At 37.2% G+C, this 22617-nt stretch overlaps 1 protein-coding gene across 7 annotated transcripts in view; it reads right to left on the minus strand.

The window, feature by feature from the left end:
* Positions 1–22617, minus strand: part of Rbm41 (RNA binding motif protein 41) — a 109085-nt gene that overhangs the window by 64985 nt on the left and 21483 nt on the right. For all 7 annotated transcript variants that reach the window (NM_001172148.1, XM_030251329.1, NM_153586.2 and 4 more), the window contains 2 exons: positions 13701–14104; positions 412–559 (listed from right to left, as the gene is read on the minus strand). In NM_001172148.1, coding sequence (NP_001165619.1) covers positions 412–559; positions 13701–14104 — 552 coding nt within the window. The remainder of the gene's footprint in view (positions 1–411; positions 560–13700; positions 14105–22617) is intronic.

A 22617-nucleotide genomic window follows, 5' to 3' on the forward strand; every position in this document is an offset into this window, starting at 1 on the left:
TAATTATGAATTGGCAATGAGTTAATTAATTAGCTTAAAATCATTTAGCCCTAAAGAAATTGGGCATGAGACAACAATATGCCTTCTTATCACAATACCAACACACCAACTATGAATAATTCTATTGTAATACAGAGTACAAGTAGTACTGTCAACAGAAAGAAAGAAGTATTGGTAGGGTAGGAAGGAAATATCAAAAATGGGAATACTGAGGACATGAGGGTAAGGTGGTTGTGTGGCATCCATAGGAGAGAGGAAGCAAGTATAGGAACAAGACCCAAGGAATACTGGAAATATATTTTCCACTGGGCCCCTTCCATGTGCTAAGGCTCTATCTAATTGGGTGAGGTGACAACAATCTCTCATGTACTGAAGCTAAAGTCGAGTGGTTACCTAGATGAAGTTACTCACTGGGAAAGGTGAGGAAAGCTTGCCCCCTCATGCGTCCAGTCATCATTCGGAACTGAATGGGTGGTCCTTTCTTCTCCTGGAATCGAGCGAATAATGAGATAAGGTCTCTTTCTTTCACCCGAGGACTAAGGTTCTTCAGATATAGCACCTAATACAAATTGAGAAATGACAAAGATAATCACATGAGGAAAAGCAACCCTTTCATTATGGCTTCAATTACTTTCAGATAAAGACCGAACAGTCACCTAATGCTATTCTCTCCAGAAAACTCTAAAGCTACAAGGCCCAAAACCAACAAGGTTAGAAAGAACTGAGAAAGAACGCACTAGCAACAATATTCTGGACGAGTAGGAACCAAACACACCAAAGAAGGCTCAATAGCAAATCCATAGGATGGAAATTCAAGAACACACGCAATCTTCTTTTAAAGTCTTCCTAAGTCAGCAGTAGGCTAGGGAGGTGGGCTCTGTGAGTAAAAGTGCTTGCTGCATAAACATGAAGGCTAGATTTTAAATTGCTGCTTACCCGTGGGAAGAGCTAGGTGAATCCCTAGAGCTTGCTGGCCAGCCACTCTAGCCAGTTGATGATTTCTGAACTCAGTGAGAGCCTATTTTAAAAAGTAAAAGGTGGAGAACAACAGAGGAAGACACATGACATTGACCCTCTATAAATCTGTATACACACACACACACACACACACACACATACATACATACACATATACACACATACATACATACACATATACACACACACATACATACACACATACATACATACACACACACACACACGCACACATACATACACACACATACATACACATATACACACACATACACACACACATACATACACACATACACACACACACACACACACACACACACTAAATATACAAATAAAGAAATAAAATTCAGAAGTCAGCACAGTGGTGAAAACCTGTCACTCTCCCAACTAGGAAGGCTAAGTTGGGACAAGAGTCCAGTCTGGGCAACATAGTGATATCTTGTCTAAAAATTAAATAAATATATAAAATATAAAAATAAGAAAGAAAGAATGCATACACAAACAGTTCAAGAATTGCTAGCTTTGGGGGGGCTCTGGAAGTAGATGTGATTAGATAATGTTGAAATGAGGATGGCAGTTGCAAAATGAATTATATTTTCACCCACCCTGCAATTATAGTAATGGGTGAGAACAACTCATCAATCCCGGCAGCACATGAAGGTTAACTGTCAGAAACCGTGGAATGGCTTCAATAGCTGAGGTCAACAATAGTGGTTTTGAAAGCAATGAGACTGGCAGAATGCATATTAAATACTGGGAACACTCCTCATCTGACTACCATTCCTCCACTAGAACCCTGGTTGTTTCTTTGTAAGAAAGCATAGGGGAGTCTTCTCTAGGGGAACTAAGCCCCATGTAAGACAAACAGACTGTTTTGGAGTGCATAGGTTCTCCAACAAATGATCCAGCCAGATCATCTGGTTCCTTGTCTTTACTATGTTCTTACTGTCATTTGGAGACATACCCCAGCCTGGCCTAGAATTCACAATCCTCCTGCTTCGGCCTCCTAAGTCTTGGGATTATAAAACATCACCTTGGATTCAAAGTACACAAAGGCCATGATTTCAGAACTTTGGGACAACTTTGCATTCCTTACTCAGAAATAAGGACAGGGATAATCAGGCACAGGAGAAAGGCCTCTAGTGTGAAAGATAGCAGGCAGAGACAAAAAGGCAAATGAAAGAAAACAGAGACCATGAAGAAAACAATTAGAAAACAACAAAAACCAACCTGTAACTAATATTCGCAGGAAAATACTCTATCAACTATTTATAGAATGCTATTGAAATTTTAATAGAACACAATAATATCCTATGTTATTTAACTTATACATCATCAACTTAAAACATTTTATTTATAGTAATTACAAAGAAAATACATAGAGGAAAATGAAAAATAAGGAAATGTTCACTGACAAGTAGATAAAGAAAAGGTAGCATATACATAAACTAGAATATTAATATTTAAAAGAAAAAATCCTATTGTGAAAGAGATTTTCTGGAAAGAAACCATGCATTATATTGAACCTTGTGAAAGGCTGAAAACTAATTAGAACTTCAATGACCTTAGAGAGTTCAGGATAACACAGCTTGGGGCCCAATTATAATTAATTACCTTAGGCTATCTTTAGCCACCCAAAATACCCATTCCTTGCCCACCACTGTCTGACCCAACACACTTGTGATTAACAAGTGAAATCTTTGAAATGTGTTAACAGATCACTAGTTTCCACCCACCAAAACTCTTAAGAATGTCATCAGACAACATATGAAGTCTAGAGCAGAAATATCTCCACCTTGCTGTAGCCCACCTGATGATTCCACCAGTGTACTTGAAATTACCCTGATGTAGGATTTTCTTCGTTTTTCTGTTATTTCATGAAACTGTTGCCATGTTGCAGCATGGACTGTGGGCTAACCTGAATCTGTGTTACTGGGCCATAGTCACTGATTTGGCTCACAAATAAAGTGTCTTACTCGTTTTGGAGGTAAAAATTGTCTATATTTTTTTTTCACTAACACTACTATATGCTATGACACAAATAAAATTCTAGGAGCATCTGTTAAGTGACAGGAGGATAAATAATACCTTATTTTACTTAGACAAATAGTAAGCAATACAAACCCTTGAAGCTAACAGTATATTAGTGGTAGTTACTGGAGCTGGAAAGGGAAAATGGGAAGAGCTGCTCCAGTCATGGAAGGCAAGAAAACCCTACAAGCCTGGTATCCACCACGCTAAAGGCTCCAATCATGCTTTGGAGACGTAAAACAAGTTTTTAGGCAGGATGAGCCAATGTATTCTTTAAATATAATACAAAAAGAATGGGAGAGGGAAAAAGAAGAAATATTTAAAATATTTTTAGCTTATACTAGAAAGCAACTTCATAAAAAAAGGTAGAAAACAATCCACATTAGAACAAAAAAAGATGACTGATAGGAAAAGACTGATAGAGTCACTAAAACATATGAAAAACTACATTAAAGATTATTAAAGTTACTAAGTAGTAGAGTCTTTAGGTCTAACACTTAACACAGAAAAGCACGTGGGACTTAAGCGTAGGCCCATGCCCAGCAGTAGATGGCCCACACAAAACAAACCCAGTGGTAGTTTTGTAAATTTTGTTTGTTTGGACATTTTTTTAAAAACAATATTGCTAGTCCTTTGCTTATTATATAATATGGTTTCTGACTCTGTGTTCTTCTGGGTTGGGTTTGGTGTGTGTCTCTGTGTGCACTTTTCTTGTGCTTTTTCCTTTCTTTCTTTTTCTTACTCTGGTTTATTTGCCTGTTTGCTTTCTAGAGAGAGAGAGAGAAAGAGAGGGAGAGAGAGAGAGAGAGAAAGAGAGGGAGAGAGAGAGAGAGAGAAACGTAGTAGAGTTAGATCAGTGGGTAGGATCTGGGAAGAGGTGGGTGATGGAAAAAAATTGATCAAAGTATATTATAGGAAAAAATATTTTCAATAAAAAATAAATTTAACAGGCTTTAAAAGAAGTGTGAGAGCAAAGCCCAAGTTTCTCAGTAATTAGAGAAGATCCATACTGACTGTTCTTTTGATAAATATACATTTAGTTTTTAGTATTTAAAAATATTATTTTATGTGTATGAGTGTTTTGTCTGCATGAAAGTTTGTGTGCCATGTGCATGCAGTGCCTGCAGGACTCCAAAGAGGACATAAGATCTCCTGGAGCTACAGTTATAGATTGTTCATCACGTGGATACTGGGAATCAAATCTAGGTCCTCGGAAAGAACAGCCAGTGCTAACTGCTAAGCCATCTCCCCAGTCCTATAATAAAAATATTTTTTTAAGTTTAAGTTGTAGCTGCAGAAGGGGGCCTGTGGCTCCCGTTTTCATTGTAGTATTTTATCCCCTGCACCCACTCCTTTCATAGAATCTAGTCAGAATAACGCCTCTGGGGGTGCAGGTTCTCGGAACACATCGAGGGACAGCTCCCTGTACCAGGAGAGTTGAGAGACAGTAGCTAAGGTTTTTCTTAGGTCTTTGTTTACTAAGGGTCTGCTTAGGAAGAAGTCAGGGAGGAACTGTGCTGTGGTATGACCAATGAGAAGCTGCAGTCCAGTTTTGTCCCTGGAACCTGTCCTGCACTCTTCCTGCCATTAGGTAACTGGGGGCATAGTCATTCCAGTGGAGAGTGGAAGTAACCTCATGGTGACTTTAACCCTACTTTCTCTCTGACCCTAAAGAAGCTGCTGGCCCTAGAAGGTTGGGGTCAATCTTGTCAAGTCTATGTTACATTTACTTTTACAAAATATACATATATATATATATACATATATATATATATATATATACACACACACACATACATATTATCAGCACACAAAAGCAATTCTGAGGTTGCTAGTGACAGTTGAAACAGTCCTGTGTGGTCACCAGAAAATAAGCCATTCCTCATATCAGTGGGATAAACTCCTTGTACCTCTTGCTGTGTTTGGACCCCTTGGCCTTGTTTTGTAGAGGTGACATACCCCTGGATCATGTCCGAGTTTTTGTCTTTCACTGTCTGAATCATGTTCCGGCTGCTTGACCCTACCGTATGGGTTCAGAGTTCGTTTGGGCGTAACAACTAAGTCTCTTTCCAAATCAGTATAATAAAGGAGTGATGTGCAATAAATTTTTTTTTAAATAAAAAGGAATTCGGGACAAGAAGTTGTCTTAGATTATTCTAGGGTCTATGCTCTCTGCATATATGTACAAATATATGCATGTATATATCTAAAACATAGATATGTATTTATACCATATGCATATATAGACATACAGATATTGAGAGTAACATGTCTTTATGCTCCATATCTAGTTTCTGACTTAATTGATCTTACATTAGTATGTTATATTCATTATAATTAATAAATTACTGTTGTTACATTATTACTAACAGGAGTTTATTGTTTATTTATATTTTCTAAATTGCTACCTGATGTTATTTTTCTGTTTAAGACATCATCTAGGTTACTGGATTTCTTTCAGTTATCATGTAACTTTAAGCTTCTTTTGACAACTTTTTGGATAGTCCTCATTTTTCATGATCTTGAAAATTCTAGGACTAATGGTCAGATTTTTTTAATACAATACCTGAATACTAGAATTTTTCTGTTGTTGTATTTTTTATAATGTTAGACTGCAGCAATGAATTATTGGGAAGAAAACTATACCAGAAGAGTTCAGCTTTTGTCACACTGTATCAAGCAGAAATACTAACAGCATCAATTTATGACTAGATTTTATCACCTGTCATGAGGTAGTCGTGGTCAGATTTCTCCATTACTTACTTGTCTTTCTGAAGTAGAAAGTTCTTTGGAAAATCAGTTGTGTTGGATAATGTTTTGCTGGGGCAAACACATGAAGGAGTGTTTTCCTGAAGTGGACACAGGTGAAAGACTAAGGCAGACATGTGAAGGAACATTTGGCTGAAGCAGACACAGGAGACAGGATGTTCTGCTAAAGCAAGCATGTGAAAGGACATGTGATGGATTCATTGCTAATGACACACTTGGATTGGTCTGCCTTACACTGAGTAGCTGAGCTCCATTTGTAGGAACTCCACAGAAAGAAACACACCAAAAAAACCTTCTGGTGATGGGCTGTGGTTTCTTGCTGCTTCGGCGGACTCAGGCTGATTGGCAGAGTGATGTCAGCTGAGACAGATGGACCTGCTAAGGAAAAACCCGTGGAGGACACGTGACGTTTCGAGGGTATAAACAGGACTCCAGGGACAGTGACAGAGGCTGAGCTTGGCTTGCTGGTCCAGCTGGCTGTGCAGTGCTTGTTGGTCTTGTGTCTTTGCTGATCTTCACTTCCCTGAGAGAGGCACATCTGAGAGAAAACTTCTGGCATTCCTCCCTGGTCCCTCCTGCAGACTTATGCGGAGGCTGAGGCCTGGCTGTCTCTGCTAGGAAGTGCCACCACTGCTGATTCCTGTTTGTCATCCCAACTCGACTGAACTGGACTGCTAGTAAGTATATCCATGAAGTGTTTGCAAATGGATCGAGCTGCCACTGCTGACTCCTGTGAACTGAACTGTTCCAGACAATACAGATAGGATTTGCTCCGAAAAACCTTTCTAAACAGGTCCACTTCCCCCATATCCTTTCTTTTTCCACTACCTCTGGTGGGTGGTGGGCTAAAAGGGAAATTAAAGCATTTAAAAACCATCATTACAAATAGGTGTTGAAAAAATAAAGTTACATCTTCCTTTCCATGTTGTACTCTTGGGAAACAAAACAACACAAGCTGCTTACAACTAAGAATCAGGAAATTATGTGCCTAAGATTTCTCTCTTCTCTACTTCTTCAATTTTTTAATTCTTAGCACCTGTACACAGACAGGAATATTCTATATTTTAAATCACTATTCAAAGTTAGTTTGTTTAGTTTATTGCAGAGATAGTTCTAGCTTCAATTATTGGAGTTCTCCTTCAGTCCCTGTGTTTTATGCTGTTATTTTACTTTTCGTACAGAAAGATGTACAAGGCTAATAATCTTGTATATTTCCTGCCTGAGTAATAGGTGCAGCCATTTATTTTTCCAAAAATCTCGTTACATTTAGTAGAGAATGGTATTAGAAGTAATCCATCCTGAGCAAGACCGGGTTTGTTTCATTGGGGCTTGCTCAACTCAGAGAGCAAAACATGCTCATACTAACCTGTGTATAAACACATATAAATACTTTTACATGTAAACTATCCATTTCTGTATTAAGTTGATATTAATATGAATTCACAGTGATGCTCTCAAATTTAAGCTACTACCATATGGATCATTTTAACTTCCTCCCTTTAATTTATCTACAAATTCCAAACAGGAGAACCTTAGCTTCCACTATCTGCCAACCATTACTTAATGATGCAGTATCAATACTGTTAACCAGGACACACAGCCTTAGCAACCAGGGCGTGGTGCTTATATGCACTTTCCATTTGCTGTTAGTCTTACTCATTACACATTTCCAAAGCCACTTAGGTCAGTACTCTTTCTCCTATCCCTTTAGTGAGATTATGATATATAATTGTAATACAATAAGATTATCCTTTTATAATCTTTATTCTTTCCTAAAAATCACTTATCTCTTAAATGATTTTAAATATTTGTGTACATTAAGAATCTCTTTATACTATGCAGTTATATATATTCTGTCAAATATACAGCTAGCCTTCAGCACTTCAGTATCATGTAGGATAATTTTATTCTCCTAAAAATACTCTATGCTTTACTTATTCTCTCCTTTCCCTTAAATTTTTGGTAATCATTTTAATGCCTATCATTCTGAGTTTCCTAGAATATTGCAGAATGAATAGAACGTTTTATTTTCATAGTAGCATCTATTTTTTTTACTAGTATGCATCTAAAGTTTGTATATATCTTTATATGGTTTGATAGCTCAAATCTTTTGTTGCTAAATTATATTTCACTGCATCCATTTGCCAAATGCATCGAATTGGAGGGCATTTTGATTAGTTCTACTTTTGGCAATTATGAATACAACTATTACAAACATTCACATTCCATATGTATGTATGCATGCATGCACACAGGTTTTTCAAACAGTTGAATAAACAAGAGAGAAAATTCTACATCATGGGGGAAAACAATGTTTTGCTTTAAGAGTCTTTCAAGCTGGGTTCTAAAAAGGTTGTCCCATTTTATACTCCCATCAGCAATAATTAAGTATTCCTATTGCTCTAAATCATCAAAAGCATTTGGTATTGTCAGTTTTATGGATTTTACTTACTTAAGTGGGAGTTTAATTGTATCTCATTGCTTCGTGTTACAGTTCTTTGTTAACAATGGTAAGATTGAATTCACAGGCTTGTCACGTTATAATCTTCTGTGATGAACCATCTAGTCTTACCTTCTGACCGCTTTTTAAACTGAGCTGTTCATTTTGTTATTGTGAAGTTTTAGGAGTTCTTTGTATAGTCTAGATACAAGTCCTTTGTTACATACGGCTGTGCTTTGAGCTATTTTTTTTTTCCTGATCTATGGTATGTCTTTCTGCATATTTTAAGATGTCTCTCACAGAAAAGTCTGAAATTTGAACAAAATATAATTTATCAATTTTTAAAAAATATAAATTGTGCTTTGGGTAAAAAAAAAAAATACATCATAAAAGACAAGGTCACTTAGATCCCCCTCCCCGTTTTCTTCTAAATGTTTCAGAGTATCGTTTTGCTCATGAGTCTATGGCACATTTTTAATGAGTTTTATAACAGGGGAAAGGTTTGTGCCTCGTTTTGAATGTGGATATCCAGTTGTTCTGGTACCATTTGGAGAAAAGCCTATTATTTCTGCATTGAATTATCTTTGTCAAAGTTCAATGGAGTGTGTGTGTGTGGACCTAATTCTGAGGCTTCTGCTCTGCTCCACTGACCCATCTGCCTTGCTCCACCAATGACACCTGATACTGGACTATAGTTAAGTCTTGAATGTAGGTAGTATCAGTCGTGATGTTCTTCAGTATTCTGTTGAATATTCTGTAACTTTTCTCTTTCCATATAAACTTAGAATCTGTTTCTTAATATACAATCAGCTTGCTGAATTTCTTTTTTTTTGGGGGGGGGGCAAGCTTTGTGGACTCTACAGACCAATTGGAAAAGCACAGTATTTTAACAATATCCAAATTTTAATTTTTATCAATCCAAAATATCTCTGAATTTTCCATTTTTCCTTTTTTTCATGGTTTTCAGCTTTCTGGCACACAGATCCCACACAGGTTTTGTTAAACTTATATGTAAATATTTTATTTTTTTCTTTTGTGGTACTAAATATTTTAAACTAAAAAATGTAATTCTTTATTTCCTATATACAGATAGAAACCTGACTTTTTATATAGAAAGCTTATATGATTCAAACTATACTTACTTAATAGTTCTAGTTTGCTTGACTTTTGACTAATTATTTGGGGTTTTTGACAAAATTACTTGTGAACAGTTTTGTTGTTTTTTTCTCTCCCTAATCCATGAACTTTCAATTTCCTTTCCTTGTCTTAATACACTGGACAACACTTCCAGTATGCTGTCAAAAAGGAGTGGGCAAAGAGGATACTCTTATTTTGTTCTGAACCAAAGGGGGAAATATCTACTTTTATCAGGCATGATGCACGATGTAGGATAGTCTTCTCTTTTCATAGTTAACTAAATTTTAAAACATGAATGAATGTTAAGGCATTTTTCAAATGTTTTTTCTACATCACGTGAAATGAACACATTTTTCTTATTTATTCTATTTGATATGGTAGACTATATTTGATTTCCAAATGTTGAATCAGCTTTGGATGTCTGTTGATAATGATATGTAATTATTTCTATACATTATGAAATTATATTTTCTAATATTTTGAGTTAAATAAAAACACTCAAGGAAACATATTAATGCTTTCATTGGCATATATCAATTATATATAAAAACACTCAAGGAAACATATTAATGCTTTCATTGGCATATATCAATTATATATAATAATGGATTTCATTATAATGCTCAAAATGTTTTGATTTAGGATTTTTGCTTTATGCATAAGATAGGACATTGCAGTTTTCTTTTATTGTAATGTTTTAAACTGGTTTCTATGCCAAACTAAGACTCATCTCCCAAAATGTGTTCTTTCTGCTTCTGTTTTACAAAATGAGAAAATCATTTCATCTTATCTTTGTGTTTTCTTTTTTCTGTGTTCTTCCTTTACATAGATCTAGTTTATTAATCTATCTAATTTTCTTAGACTTTTGAGTACTACTTTGTGACAAAGTCTCTAGATTCTTGTTTGTCTGAGAAATTGCTACTCTGCTGTGAAAGGATAAGTTTCCTGGATAAACTTCTATGTGGGTGGGAGTTTTTCTCTTTAAACATGAATATTTCATTGCATTTTCTTCTTGCTTGTGGTAAGTCTGATGTAATAATTCTCTTTGATCCTATATAAAGTATTCCTTTCTCCATTGTCTTGCATTTCTGTAGTTTGACTATATTATGCTTACGTGTAGTTTTTAAAATTCATCTTGCTTAAGGTTCTCTTAGATTCCTGGATGTATGGCTAGAAGTCTGCCATTAAGTTCAAAAATATTCAGAAATTAGTAGTCTGAATCACTCTCTTTGTTCTTGTTCTTGCGCCTCCCTCCTGCTTCTCTTTCCCCTTCTAACACATCCCTCTCTCTCACACATACACACAATTAAAAAATATATAAATCTTTTTAAAAATGAAAAAATAATCCTTATAAATAAGTACAGAAGGTAGAAATATCAAATGATGGGTAAAGAAACAGAAAGCTAGCTCACAGGGGATAGAAAAAAGGCTAATAAATGTAAAAATACATGTATATCTTTACTGGAAATGAGGAATTTGTAAATATAGAAATAAATTACCTTTCCAAACTGGTTAAGATGTGAGGGGAATGTGTGAAATACTGGTTAGCCAGGTGGTGGTGGCACACACCTTTATCCCAGCACCAGGGAGGCAGAGGCAGGGGTAGCTCTGTGAGTTTGAGGCCAGCCTGGGCTACAGAACAGCCAGGGCGACACAGAGAAACCTTGTCTCAAAAAAGAAAGAAAGAAAGAAAGAAAGAGAGAGAGAGAGAGAGAGAGAGAGAGAGAGAGAGAGTAGGTGAGAGAGGGAGGGAGGGAAAGAGAGAGAGAGGAAGGGAAGGGAAGGGAAAGGGAAGGGGAAGGGAAGGGAAAGGGAAGGGAAAGGGAAGGGAAAGGGAAGGGAAAGGGAAGGGAAAGGGAAGGAGGAGAGGGAGAGGAGGGAGAGGAGGGAGAGGGAGAGGGAGAGGGAGAGGGAGAGGGAGAGGGAGAGGGAGAGGGAGAGGGAGAGGGAGAGGGAGAGGGAGAGGGAGAGGGAGAGGGAGAGGGAGAGGGAGAGGAAGGAAGAGGAGGAGAGGGACCAGTAGTAGTAATAGTGTAACAGTGCTCCTGGCGGTGGACAATACGGATATCCTGTACCATGGCAATTTCATACCTAGATAGGCAACCTAGAAAATTAAGTCTAGAAATTCCATTCTTAGACCAGTAGTGTCAGCATTTCCTGGGAACATGTTGGAAATGCAAATATTCATAACCTTTTTCAGATCCACTAAGTCAAAACTCTGGTGGGGAAGCCAAGCAATCTATGTTTTAATAATGTCTTCACATGATTTTCATGTATATTAAAATTTGAAAACATTACAAGAGAGTGATAGATTTCCCAATATTTTGTCTGAGAGCTACAGGAAGAGAGCTGTATTGAATACTGTAGCCTACATATACTACTCCTTCATCCTAACATATATGCATGCACAAAATATGGTTTAAGAAAGTGATTAACTGTGTGGAATATAATTGTATGGGATACACTTTGATCTATTCCAATCTTCTATTTGTTTCACTACAAATAAAACCCTACTGGTGTCAACTATGAATTGTGACTTGTTTGAAAAATATTGTCTAGGAGGAATGTTTGTTCATGGGCAGTAAGAGATGTATATAAGCCAGGCCTGGTGATTTAAGCTTAGAATATCAATTACTTAAGAAGCCAATGCAGGAAGATTACAAGCTCATGCTTATTTGGGCTACAGAATCAGCTTAGCATTAGCTCATGCAGTAAGTGAAATCCTGTCTCAACATAAAACATGAAAAAGAAGTCTATGGCTATAGTTCAACAGTAGAGTTTGCCTACTGTTCCTAAGGTTTTTAGGTTCAATCTCCAGTACTGAAAAAAAGATATGTACAACAATGTTACAACTTTATCTATAGTAGTAAAATAATGGGAGGAAACCAATCAAGAAAATGGAGAAATAAATTATAACATATTTCTATAATGGAATACTAAATAGTTCCTTGTATCATTAGAAAATAAAATTTTAAAATATTGGGTACATTGAGTCAAAACAGTAAGAAAAAAATTTGTAAAGCATGATATTGTCTATATAGTTTCAAAATGTATAAAACAGATATTTATGAATAGCTAAGACATACCTTCAGTTAAGGTAGGGTCATGTCCTTGATGTACCAGGGTAGGGCCTTCCCCTTCTCAAAGGAGAAGGGGTGAGAATGGGAGGAGGAGCTGGGGGGGGGAGGTTGGTAGGAGAAGGGCTGATATTGGGATATAAAGTGAATAAATAAATAAATTTATAAAAAACAAGATAGGGTCATGTCTTGATAAATCCTATTAAAGTTGAAAACATCCTAAGTTGGAAGGCACTTGATATATATAATCTATGGAGCACTATAGCTTAACCTAGTACCCTAGCGTGTCAGTGCTTTCCCCTCACAATACGTAGCTGACTGTGAGCTGTAGGTCACTGCCCTGCTCAGAATCTCAATAAAGCACCATAAGGCAGTTTGCTAGCCTGACAAAAATAAAAACAAAAATTCAAAATATAGAGTGCAGGGTCTACTGAAGGCATGTTGTTCTCAAACCGTAAGAAAAAAAAAACAAACCCGGAGCTCTTGACTCTAGCTGCATATGTATCAAAAGATGGCCTAGTCGGCCATCACTGGAAAGAGAGGCCCACTGGACACGCAAACTTTATATGCCCCAGTACAGGGGAAAGCCAGGGCCAAAAAATGGGAATGGGTGGGTAGGGAAGTAGGGGGGGAGGGTATGGGGAACTTTTGGGATAGCATTCTAAATGTAATTGAGGAAAATACGTAGTAATAAAAAATATTTTTAAAAAATCAAGTTAGAGTTGGGAAAAATTGAGCCATTGCCTTAAAGGCCTCATATAAAAAAAAAAAAAAAAGGAAAGAAGAAAAAACAAAGTAAATTTAGTTATCATTCAGTAGGGATAGTTGTATACAGTTTTAGGCAGTAAATACATAAAAATACCCACAGGAACAGAACTAGCGAATTCAAAATAGTGGATAAACGAAAGAAGGAAAAATGGGATTGATGAACGCATGAAATTCTTCAGGCATATCCATAATGCGCTATTAGTGTTTAAAACTAAGCAAATATGAAAAGTTATTAAATCTTTGTAATCATGGCTAGCTAGGTATATGGATATTTCTTAATTTATCCATTCAGTAACAGCTCATGCTAGGAGAACATGCTAGGAGATAGACTACTGAAATAGTATGCAGAAAGTGACAAGGTCAAGGACAAACAGGACCACTCACTGTACCTATGTCAGAATCTTTGGCATAAGCAAAGGTATTTTTAAAATACTGCATTAGGTAGAGGTAAATGAAAGCGAAAACAACCCAGGTCGTTTTCTTGATGTGGCCTATACCTTGTTTGGTTCCCCTGGATTATATGAAGAAAACATAGGAATGTTTCGGATCTCCTCCTCTGACAAACGATTTCTCTGGATCTCATCTTCTGGGATAAATTCTATTGGTTGCTTCAGCGTCTTAGGCCCAGTCCAATATTGCTCAGTTGGAAAATCAATAAGCTTTGCCACATGGAGCCTGGGGCCTTTACCCTGTGCTGCCTGTTTTCCCTTGTCCTGGAGGAGTGATGGCTTCTCAGCTGTGCCACTACCACTCACGGATGCAGCTGAGACCAGTGAGTGGCAAGCAAAGGATTCACCTCTCAAAAGTTGGAACTCTTCAAGACGCTTTTTCATTATAGTCTCGCGGTAAAAATGTTCCAGGTTGTTCATGGGGTCACCTTTGTTCTTCTTTGGGGGTTCATCTGGATCAAGACAAAGAGATATGCAAGTTCTACAAAGCCTCCCCAGTACAACTTTTTAAAAATTAATAAAAATTAAATTCTGGATCTCAGATACAGAATCTCGTTTAGGAAAGGTAACATGTAGCAAACACATGTGCGTGCATGTATGTGTGTGCATGCCTGTGAGCATGAGCATGTGAGCATGCATGTGTATGTATGTATCTTAAGACTGTCCAACTCAAGCAAGGCCAGTACATGGCAGAGTAACTAAGGCCCCCAGAAACCTCAAGCTCAGGCAAGTATACATACCTCTAACTGCCAAGGACGTTTGAAAAACAGAACCAGGATGGCATTTTCATACTTAACAACTAATAATTCCTATATATTACTTGATTCCAAGGTTATATTTGAAATACCTTGATTATTTCTGTGATTTTTTTAAAAAGGTACTTGGTTACGTAATCAAGATCTAAATCAGTTTTTGGCTATTATGGCTTTTACATAACTCTTCTATCCCATCCCTTCATGAACTTTCCTCCTCCATCCATTGATAATATAGAACCATTATCTACTCTATGAAGAAATTGTTTTAATGAAGTGTTTTCTGATGATAAATTCTTCCTAATTTCTTGCATTTCTTGAAAGTTAAATCTAGTCTAATTCAGTAGTCATTTGTCACTTGTATTTACTATTTTTTTAATTATCAATTTGGGTCAAATTTAGTGCATTTCAAATTCTCACCAGATATATAATTGCTCTTACATACCAGATTATCAGAACAGACTGAGGCCTGTTCTAGGAAACTACATTAAACATGGTTTCTGTAAAAATTTAACTGGATCCATGTTCAATATTTAAGGCTAAACTATTCATATATAGCTGTGTATTTCCTATTGTACCATGCCCAAAGGCACATAATATTCACTGAACACTTTTTTAGTGATATTAAAATTAATCGGTGAACTTAAGTGCTATTTGCACATCTCTCAATTACTATGTACTCCCATACAACTTTTACCTTTCAGGCTTCATATCCTTGGCAATTACTGTTTAGGTCTATTAACTTATGAACTACAAAATGGGGATTCCCTGACTCTGTTATTTCCTTTGAATTTTTAATCTGGAATCAATAATTATCAACACTTTAGTTTTCCTGAATATAGTTTCTACAAGAAAAGCAGGATAAATGCTTGATTCGATCTGTTCTTCAGTATTCACGAGAGTAAGGAAATAACTAATGCTGGCTAGTGGTTGGTTACTTTTCAGCATAATTATGGAATTATGTAGTTTTATGATTGCTTGTGTTTCAATTAAATGTAATAATTATTTGTGATAGTGGACCTATAGGAGTCCCAAGCTGATCTTGTACATTTTTTTCTTTTTCTTTTTTTTTTTTTTTTTTGTTTTTTTCAAGACAGGGTTTCTCTGTGTAGCCCTGGCTGTCCTGGAACTCACTCCGTAGACCAGGCTGGCCTCAAACTCAGAAATCTGCCTGCCTCTGCCTCCCACGTGCTCCCACTGCCTGGCTCTTGGACTATTTTTCCAAGGATCCCTGGTTCCTTTTAATGAAAAGTACTTGGAAATTACTGTTGTTCGGAGTGTTCATTGTTGTTGCTTCTAAGCCTCTGCAGTAGACGAAGCTGGGATAGTTTATAGGAGAAAAATAGATCTTACATTTATAACATCATTTCCAATTCAAATGTAATATAACAAGGTTTGTCTTCAACTCTGATTTTAGCCTTGTACCTCCTTTCTTTTGTGTGGATGGTTGGTTTTGGTAGTTCTGAGGATCAAATCCAGGACCGCTCGCCTTCTAGGCAAGTACTCTATCACTGACATTCTGTGTCCAGTTCCTCAGATACTAATGCTTTTATCAAGTTGGATTATTAGCTTTCTCGAACAATATACTCACATAATTGAAAAATTTCAAAGCAATACGAATAAACAACAACAAACATACAAAAACAAAAAACAAAATAAAATACTAATAAAAGAACAATAAAACGATTGGATATACTTTTATATTTGCAGTCCTTAGCAACTATGTTGTTAGTAATAGACATGTATTACTTTAAAGTCACTATAGCATTTTCTCTGGGTTGTTCTGCTACCAGTTATGTTTCTCACTTGTTTTCTTTGCTTCAGGTTTTTTTTTCCTTTTATAGATTGCTTCTCTCTCGAGTTTTGGGTGCATGTGATGCTGCAGAGTGAACTCAGGGCTTAGTGAATGTGAGCAAGCACTCAACTGGGAAACACACACCCCTTCCAGCCCCCTCTGGTTCTGATGAGAGGTTTTATTACATTTGTAATCATGCAATACCTTTATATGGCTCTAAATTTAAAAGGGCTCTACTATACCTTTATGGAAGTATCATTCTATCTCTGATCCCTTCGTTTCATTCCCTGTGGTCCTCGTAAATACTATTTCTTTTTAAGTTTGACCTATGGTTCCAGGATTTCCTTTTTTTTTTTTTGAAACTATATGTATACATACATGAAATTCATTAGTTATATTCTTTTCCTATATAAATACTGGTCTGAAGCTTGCTCTTTTGATTTTAACGATATGTCCTATATATAATTCTATACCCATATAAAAGCTATTCTTTTGCCTTCTTACAGTTACACGATACTGTATGTGTATGTATAATAGTTATTTAGATATTTTGCTATGAACAAACCCTGAAATATTGGTTTTATATCTGAAGTCTTATGCTGTTTTGAACTATGCCCTGAAATTAGCCTTGTGGTTTTTTTATGTGTGTCACACACACACACACACACACACACATAATTTGGTATTTTTCAAGAACTTCTTTCAAATAAATTCTAAAAGGTGAAATTGCTGAGACAAAGAGTAAATGTTTGTGTACTTCTAATAAACAAATTCCATCCTGAGGTAATTGTACTTTTCTGTATTTCTACCAGCAATGTATAAGAGTAGTTATCTCTTAAGATACACAACGTGAATTCAAGAAAGAGTAGCCATGAATGAGAGAGAGAGAGAGAGAGAGAGAGAGAGAGAGAGAGAGAGAGGAAGAGCGAGAGAGAGCACAAAGGGGAAATACATGCGAGGAGCTAGAAGAAAAGCAAGGGGGAAAATATATATTTTAATTTCAAAAGTAAAATATTTTATTTTTAAAAGGGTACAAAAGGTGTAGTCATTTAGAAAATGATGACTCAATTTATGAATACAGCTGCATTAAAATAAAAAATTCCTGATCATAGGATGTGTCATAAAATACATCAACAATATGACTCAGTGGGTAAAGGCCACTTCCACAAAACCTGGGGACCTGAGTTCAATCCTGTGGCCCACATGTGGAAGGAGAGAACTAATTCCTCCAAAGACGCCCTCTGACTTCCACACATACGCTGTGGCACAAGGCATCCAATAAGCAAAAGAATCATGAGTAGATAGAAAAACCATGGGATAAGATGGTTACTACACAGATAATTAGAGAGTGCATCTACTGGATGTATGAAATTGCATATATCCTTAAGAAACAGAGGTAGGCAACCAAGGGGAAATTGAGCAAAAGACTGATGAGTCTTCCCTAAAAAGAGGGAAAATATGTAACTAATAGATATATTAAAAGTGTTTAATCACATTAGAGTTTGAAATGAGCTTGCATTAGAGGTGAAATCCAAGTCAGATGAGGAGGGCAATCCATAGGATTTAAAAATCCTGATGTTTGAAAATATGTAACTGCATGACCATTCTAAAGTATATAATCAGAGACTTATACCATGACCACTATAAGCCAGGCACTATTCTGGGTTCTCAGGTGATATCAATGAGCAAAGACCCTAGGAACTTAGAGATGGCTGGAACCAATAGAGGGACACGGATCTCTGTGAGTTTGAGGCCTGATTTATACAGTGAGTTTCAGACTAGCCGAAGCTTCAGAATAAGACCATGTCTGAAACAAAACCAACCAACAAACAACCCCAACCAAACAAATAAGCAAAACCGGTGGCGCTTCCTTGGTGCTTAACACCACACAAATTGGATCCTGCCAACCTCATCTCCAAGTCTGTGTGCTGCCGTCTGCAAAAACTTAAGAGAAGAGAAAGAGACTGAAGTGAAAAGGTGAAGGCATGAGCCCTCGTGGAAATCAGAGGGATGACTCCATAGGAACACGGTGGAGAACTTCCAGTCAGCGAGCGAGCGAGGAAATCTATGTTGAGTGACAACTTTATAAACATAACAATTAGCAACACAATCCCAAAAGACAATGACTTACTAAACGGTAACAAGAGGCGGAATTAGTAATCAGCTAGCTATCCTAAAAAACCACTCAGGTTCAATAGGACTCATTGGTGAATTCTATCAAATATTCACCTAGTCTTCAGTACCATTTTAACGACTTCATCTTAGGACTTCTGACCTCTAGATCTGTACTAGAAGAAACCTATGTTGCTTTAGGCTATCAGATGTGTGGTAATTAATTATAATAACCGTAAGAAAGTAATGTACTGCAACAGAGCTGGCATAGAAAACCTAGCGCTAAGATGAATGGCTTAAAAAACATGTTTCTCCCTGAAGAGAGCATTTGCTGCTTTTCCAGAGAAGTTGAGTGTGATTTATAGCAAAGAATGAATAGTAATATTACATTAAAAGAAGATTAGGGATAAAGCAAGAACACTGGGTCACATTACTTCCATTCAACAATGTACTGAAGGTTCTGGAAAACAGAAGGAAAAGCAAGTAAACAACAAGGTTCCAGACAAGAGAACAAGTAAAACTGTCTTTATTCATAGGAAACACCGTGTTTCTTGTGTAGAAGACGCCAAGCTATCCATACTAAAACCACTAGAATAAAATAATCAATAGAACATTTAATTAGATCATGTTAGATGAATATAAGGTGAAAACAAAACCCAGCATCTCTCTATATACTTGCAGACAAGAATAAACAAAAGCAGAACAATTTTATTTACAAGAGTGTCAAAATGAATAAAATGTTTAAAAATAAATTTCATAGAAGTATAGGTCTGATGCACTATAATATATACAATATAATATTACTTATTATATAATATATAAAATATAAATATATATATTATATATAAAATAATGCTGAACGAAATTATAGCTGATCTGAATAAAGGAAGAGACACTGTGTGTTCATGTGCTAGGAGAAACTGTCACTAAATGAAATGACAGACTCAATCCAATCTCCTTTAAATTTCAGCATTTATGTAGAAAAATCAACAAAGAGTTGACAAAATTTGCATGGATATATAAGAACTAGGAGAGAAGAAACAAAGTCGGAAGAGTTACTCTTTCTTGATTGCCAAACTCGCTATAAAGGTCCACTAGGGATTTGACACATAAAGACATAAATATAGATCAAAGCAACAAAACCATACAAAGAAATTTAAGATACAGTGTTAATCAATAGGAAATCTTCATATAAAATTAAGAACCTAGATCATACCTTAGAAACACAAATTTCCATGCATAAAGACAGTACGTATTCTAGAAGAAGACATAGAACTATTTTTCTTTACTTTGATTCCGGGAAAGATTTCTTAGTTAAGATACCAAAAAGCTTAAATACTAACAGAATAAATTTCTAAATTGGACCTCATTAAGACATCTGTGCTTTAAGACACAATTAAGAACATAAGAAAAGATCAGAAGCAAGCATTATACTTATAAAGGACCTGCCTTCAGAAGACACAAAGAAATCTTACTATATAATACTAAAACTACCCATACTCCACCAATTTAAAACTGGACAAAAGTCTCAAATTCCACTGAAGAATTTCTTTTTGTTACTGGGTAAGTGCATAGAATATGCTGGGCAGTGAAAGTGTGAAGTCCACGTGGCTCTCCAGAGCTTGAGAATGCCTGCTCTTACTGTAGAGAAACTCACTGAGACGTACAGACTTTGAATATTGGTTAAACACTATCTGTTTGAGGATAAAACGATAAACGGACTCTTTTATAATGTATACATAAGTCAGTTCCAGGTAGATTAAAGACTTAAATGTGGACAAAAAAAAACATTTAGAACGAAGAATAATACCTTCCTACATTCACACGAGGGAGGACTGATGAACTGAAACACCAAAAGCCTTAACCATAAAGAAAATATTAAAATACTTTATTCCATAAAGATGAAAATTTTTATTCTGTAAGGCAAAGGACATAGTCACTAGGACAAATCAGCAACCCAGATTGGAAAGAAATCTTCACTAACCTCACATCCGATAGAGGACTAATATCCAAAATATATAAAGAACTCCAAAAGCTAACCACCAAAAACCCAAACAACCCAATTTAAAAATGGGGTATAGAACTAAACAGAGAATTCACAACAGAGGAATTTTGAATGACTGAGAAGCATCTAAAGAAATGTTCAAAGTCCTTAGTCATCAGGGAAACAAAAATCAAAACGACCCTGGATTCCACCTTACACCAATCAGAATGACTAAGATCAAAAACTCAGGTGACAGCAGATGCTGGTGAGGATGTGGAGAAAGAGGGACACTCCTCCACTGTTGGTAGGATTTCAAGCTGGTACAACCACTCTGGAAATCAGTCTGGCGGTTCCTCAGAAAATTGGACATAGTACTACAGGAAGATCCAGCAATACCTCTCCTGGGCATATACCTAGAAGGTGTTCCAACTTGTAATAAGGACATATGCTTCACTATGTTCATAGCAGCCTTATTTATAATAGCCATTACCTGGAAAGAACCCAGATGCCCCTCAACAGAGGAATGGATACAGAAAATGTGGTACATTTACACAATGGAGTACTACTCAGCTACTAAAAACAATGAATTTATGAAATTCTTAGGCAAATGGATGGATCTGGAGGATATCATCCTGAGTGAGGTAAGCCAATCACAAAAAAACACACATGATATGCACTCACTGATAAGTGGATATTAGCCCAGAAACTTAGAATAACCAAGATACAATTTGCAAAACACATGAAACTCAAGAAGAAGGAAGACCAAAGTGTGGCTACTTCATTCCTTCTTAGAGGAAACAAAATACCCAGGGAAGGAGTTATAGAGACAAATTTCAGAGCTGAGACGAAAGGAAGGACCATCCAGAGACTGCCCCACCTGGGGATCCATCCCATAAACAACCACCAAACCCAGACACTATTGCATATGTCAGCAACATTTTGCTGACAGGACCCTGTTATAGCTGTCTCTTGTGAGACTATGCCAGTGCCTGGCAAATACAGAAGTGGATGCTCACAGTCATCTATTGGATGGAACACAGGGCCCCCAATGAAGGAGCTAGAGAAAGTACACAAGGAGCTAAAGGGGCCTGCAACCCTATAGGAGGAACAACAATATGAACTAACCAGTACCCCCCAGAGCTCATGTCTCTAGTTGCATATGTAGCAGAGGATGGCCTAGTAGGCCATCAATGGGAGGAGAGGCCCTTGGTCTTTCGAAGATCATATGCCCCAGTACAGGGGAATACCAGGGCCAGGAAACGGGAGTGGGTGGGTTGGGGAACAGCACGGGCCGGGAGGTAGGGGGTTGCATAGGGGACTTTAGGAATAGCATTTGAAATGTAAATGAAGAAAATATCCAATAACAAATATAAAAAAATGACTCTCCCTTCCCCAGTAATCAATCACTAGCTACCAACAGCTCTTCCAAAAGAGGTGGCTTCATGAGTCCTGTTTCTATCCATGATAAAATCTTTGCAAAGTCCATCTTGAGCAGATTTTGGGCCACCTCCCGTAGAAAGATAGGGCATCAAGTAAAGGGATGGGGTTGCCACCCCACAGTCACATCTCTGACCCCTAAGTGTTCCTGTCTGAAAGAATTACAATGATGAAAATAGAGAGGCACCCAAGGAAAAGAAAGTCCAGCAACAGGCCCAAAGTGGGATCCAGCTCAAGGGGAGGCTCCAAGGCCTGACACTATTACTGAGGCTATGGAGCGCTCACAAAAAGGGACCTGTTCTCCAAAAGACGCAACAAGCAGCTGAAAGTCAGATGCAGATATTTGCACCCAACCAATGAGCAGAAGCAGCTGACCCCTGTTGTGGAATTAGGGGGAAAAGAGCTGGAAGAAGCTGAAGAGGAGGGTGACCCTGTAGGAGGACCAGCAGTCTCAATTAACCTGGACCCTCAAGATTTCCCAGGCACTGGACCAGCAGCCAGGCAGCATACACCAGCTGATACGAGGCCCCCAACACACATACAGTAGAGGACTGCCGGGTCTGGGTTCAGTCTGAGATGATGCACCTAATCCTCAAGGGACTGGAGGCCCCACGGAGTGGAGAGGTCTGGCGAACTGGGAGGTGCGGACAGCCTCTTGGAGATGAGGGAGGAGGTATGGGATGTGGGACAGTCAGAGGGTGGGCCAGGAGGGGAATAAAATCTGGAGTATATAAGAGAGAAAAAAATACAATAAAATAATCGTAAGTTGGACCACCATAAAAAAAGAGGTCTCATAAAGACAGTGAATGATTAGATAGAGTAAGAATCGATACTTTAAACACATGTAACATATAACCAAAAAAGTAATCCATAGCCATAATGATA

The sequence above is a fragment of the Mus musculus genome, chromosome X, assembly GCF_000001635.26.
Source record: "Mus musculus strain C57BL/6J chromosome X, GRCm38.p6 C57BL/6J".
Taxonomy (NCBI): domain Eukaryota; kingdom Metazoa; phylum Chordata; class Mammalia; order Rodentia; family Muridae; genus Mus; species Mus musculus.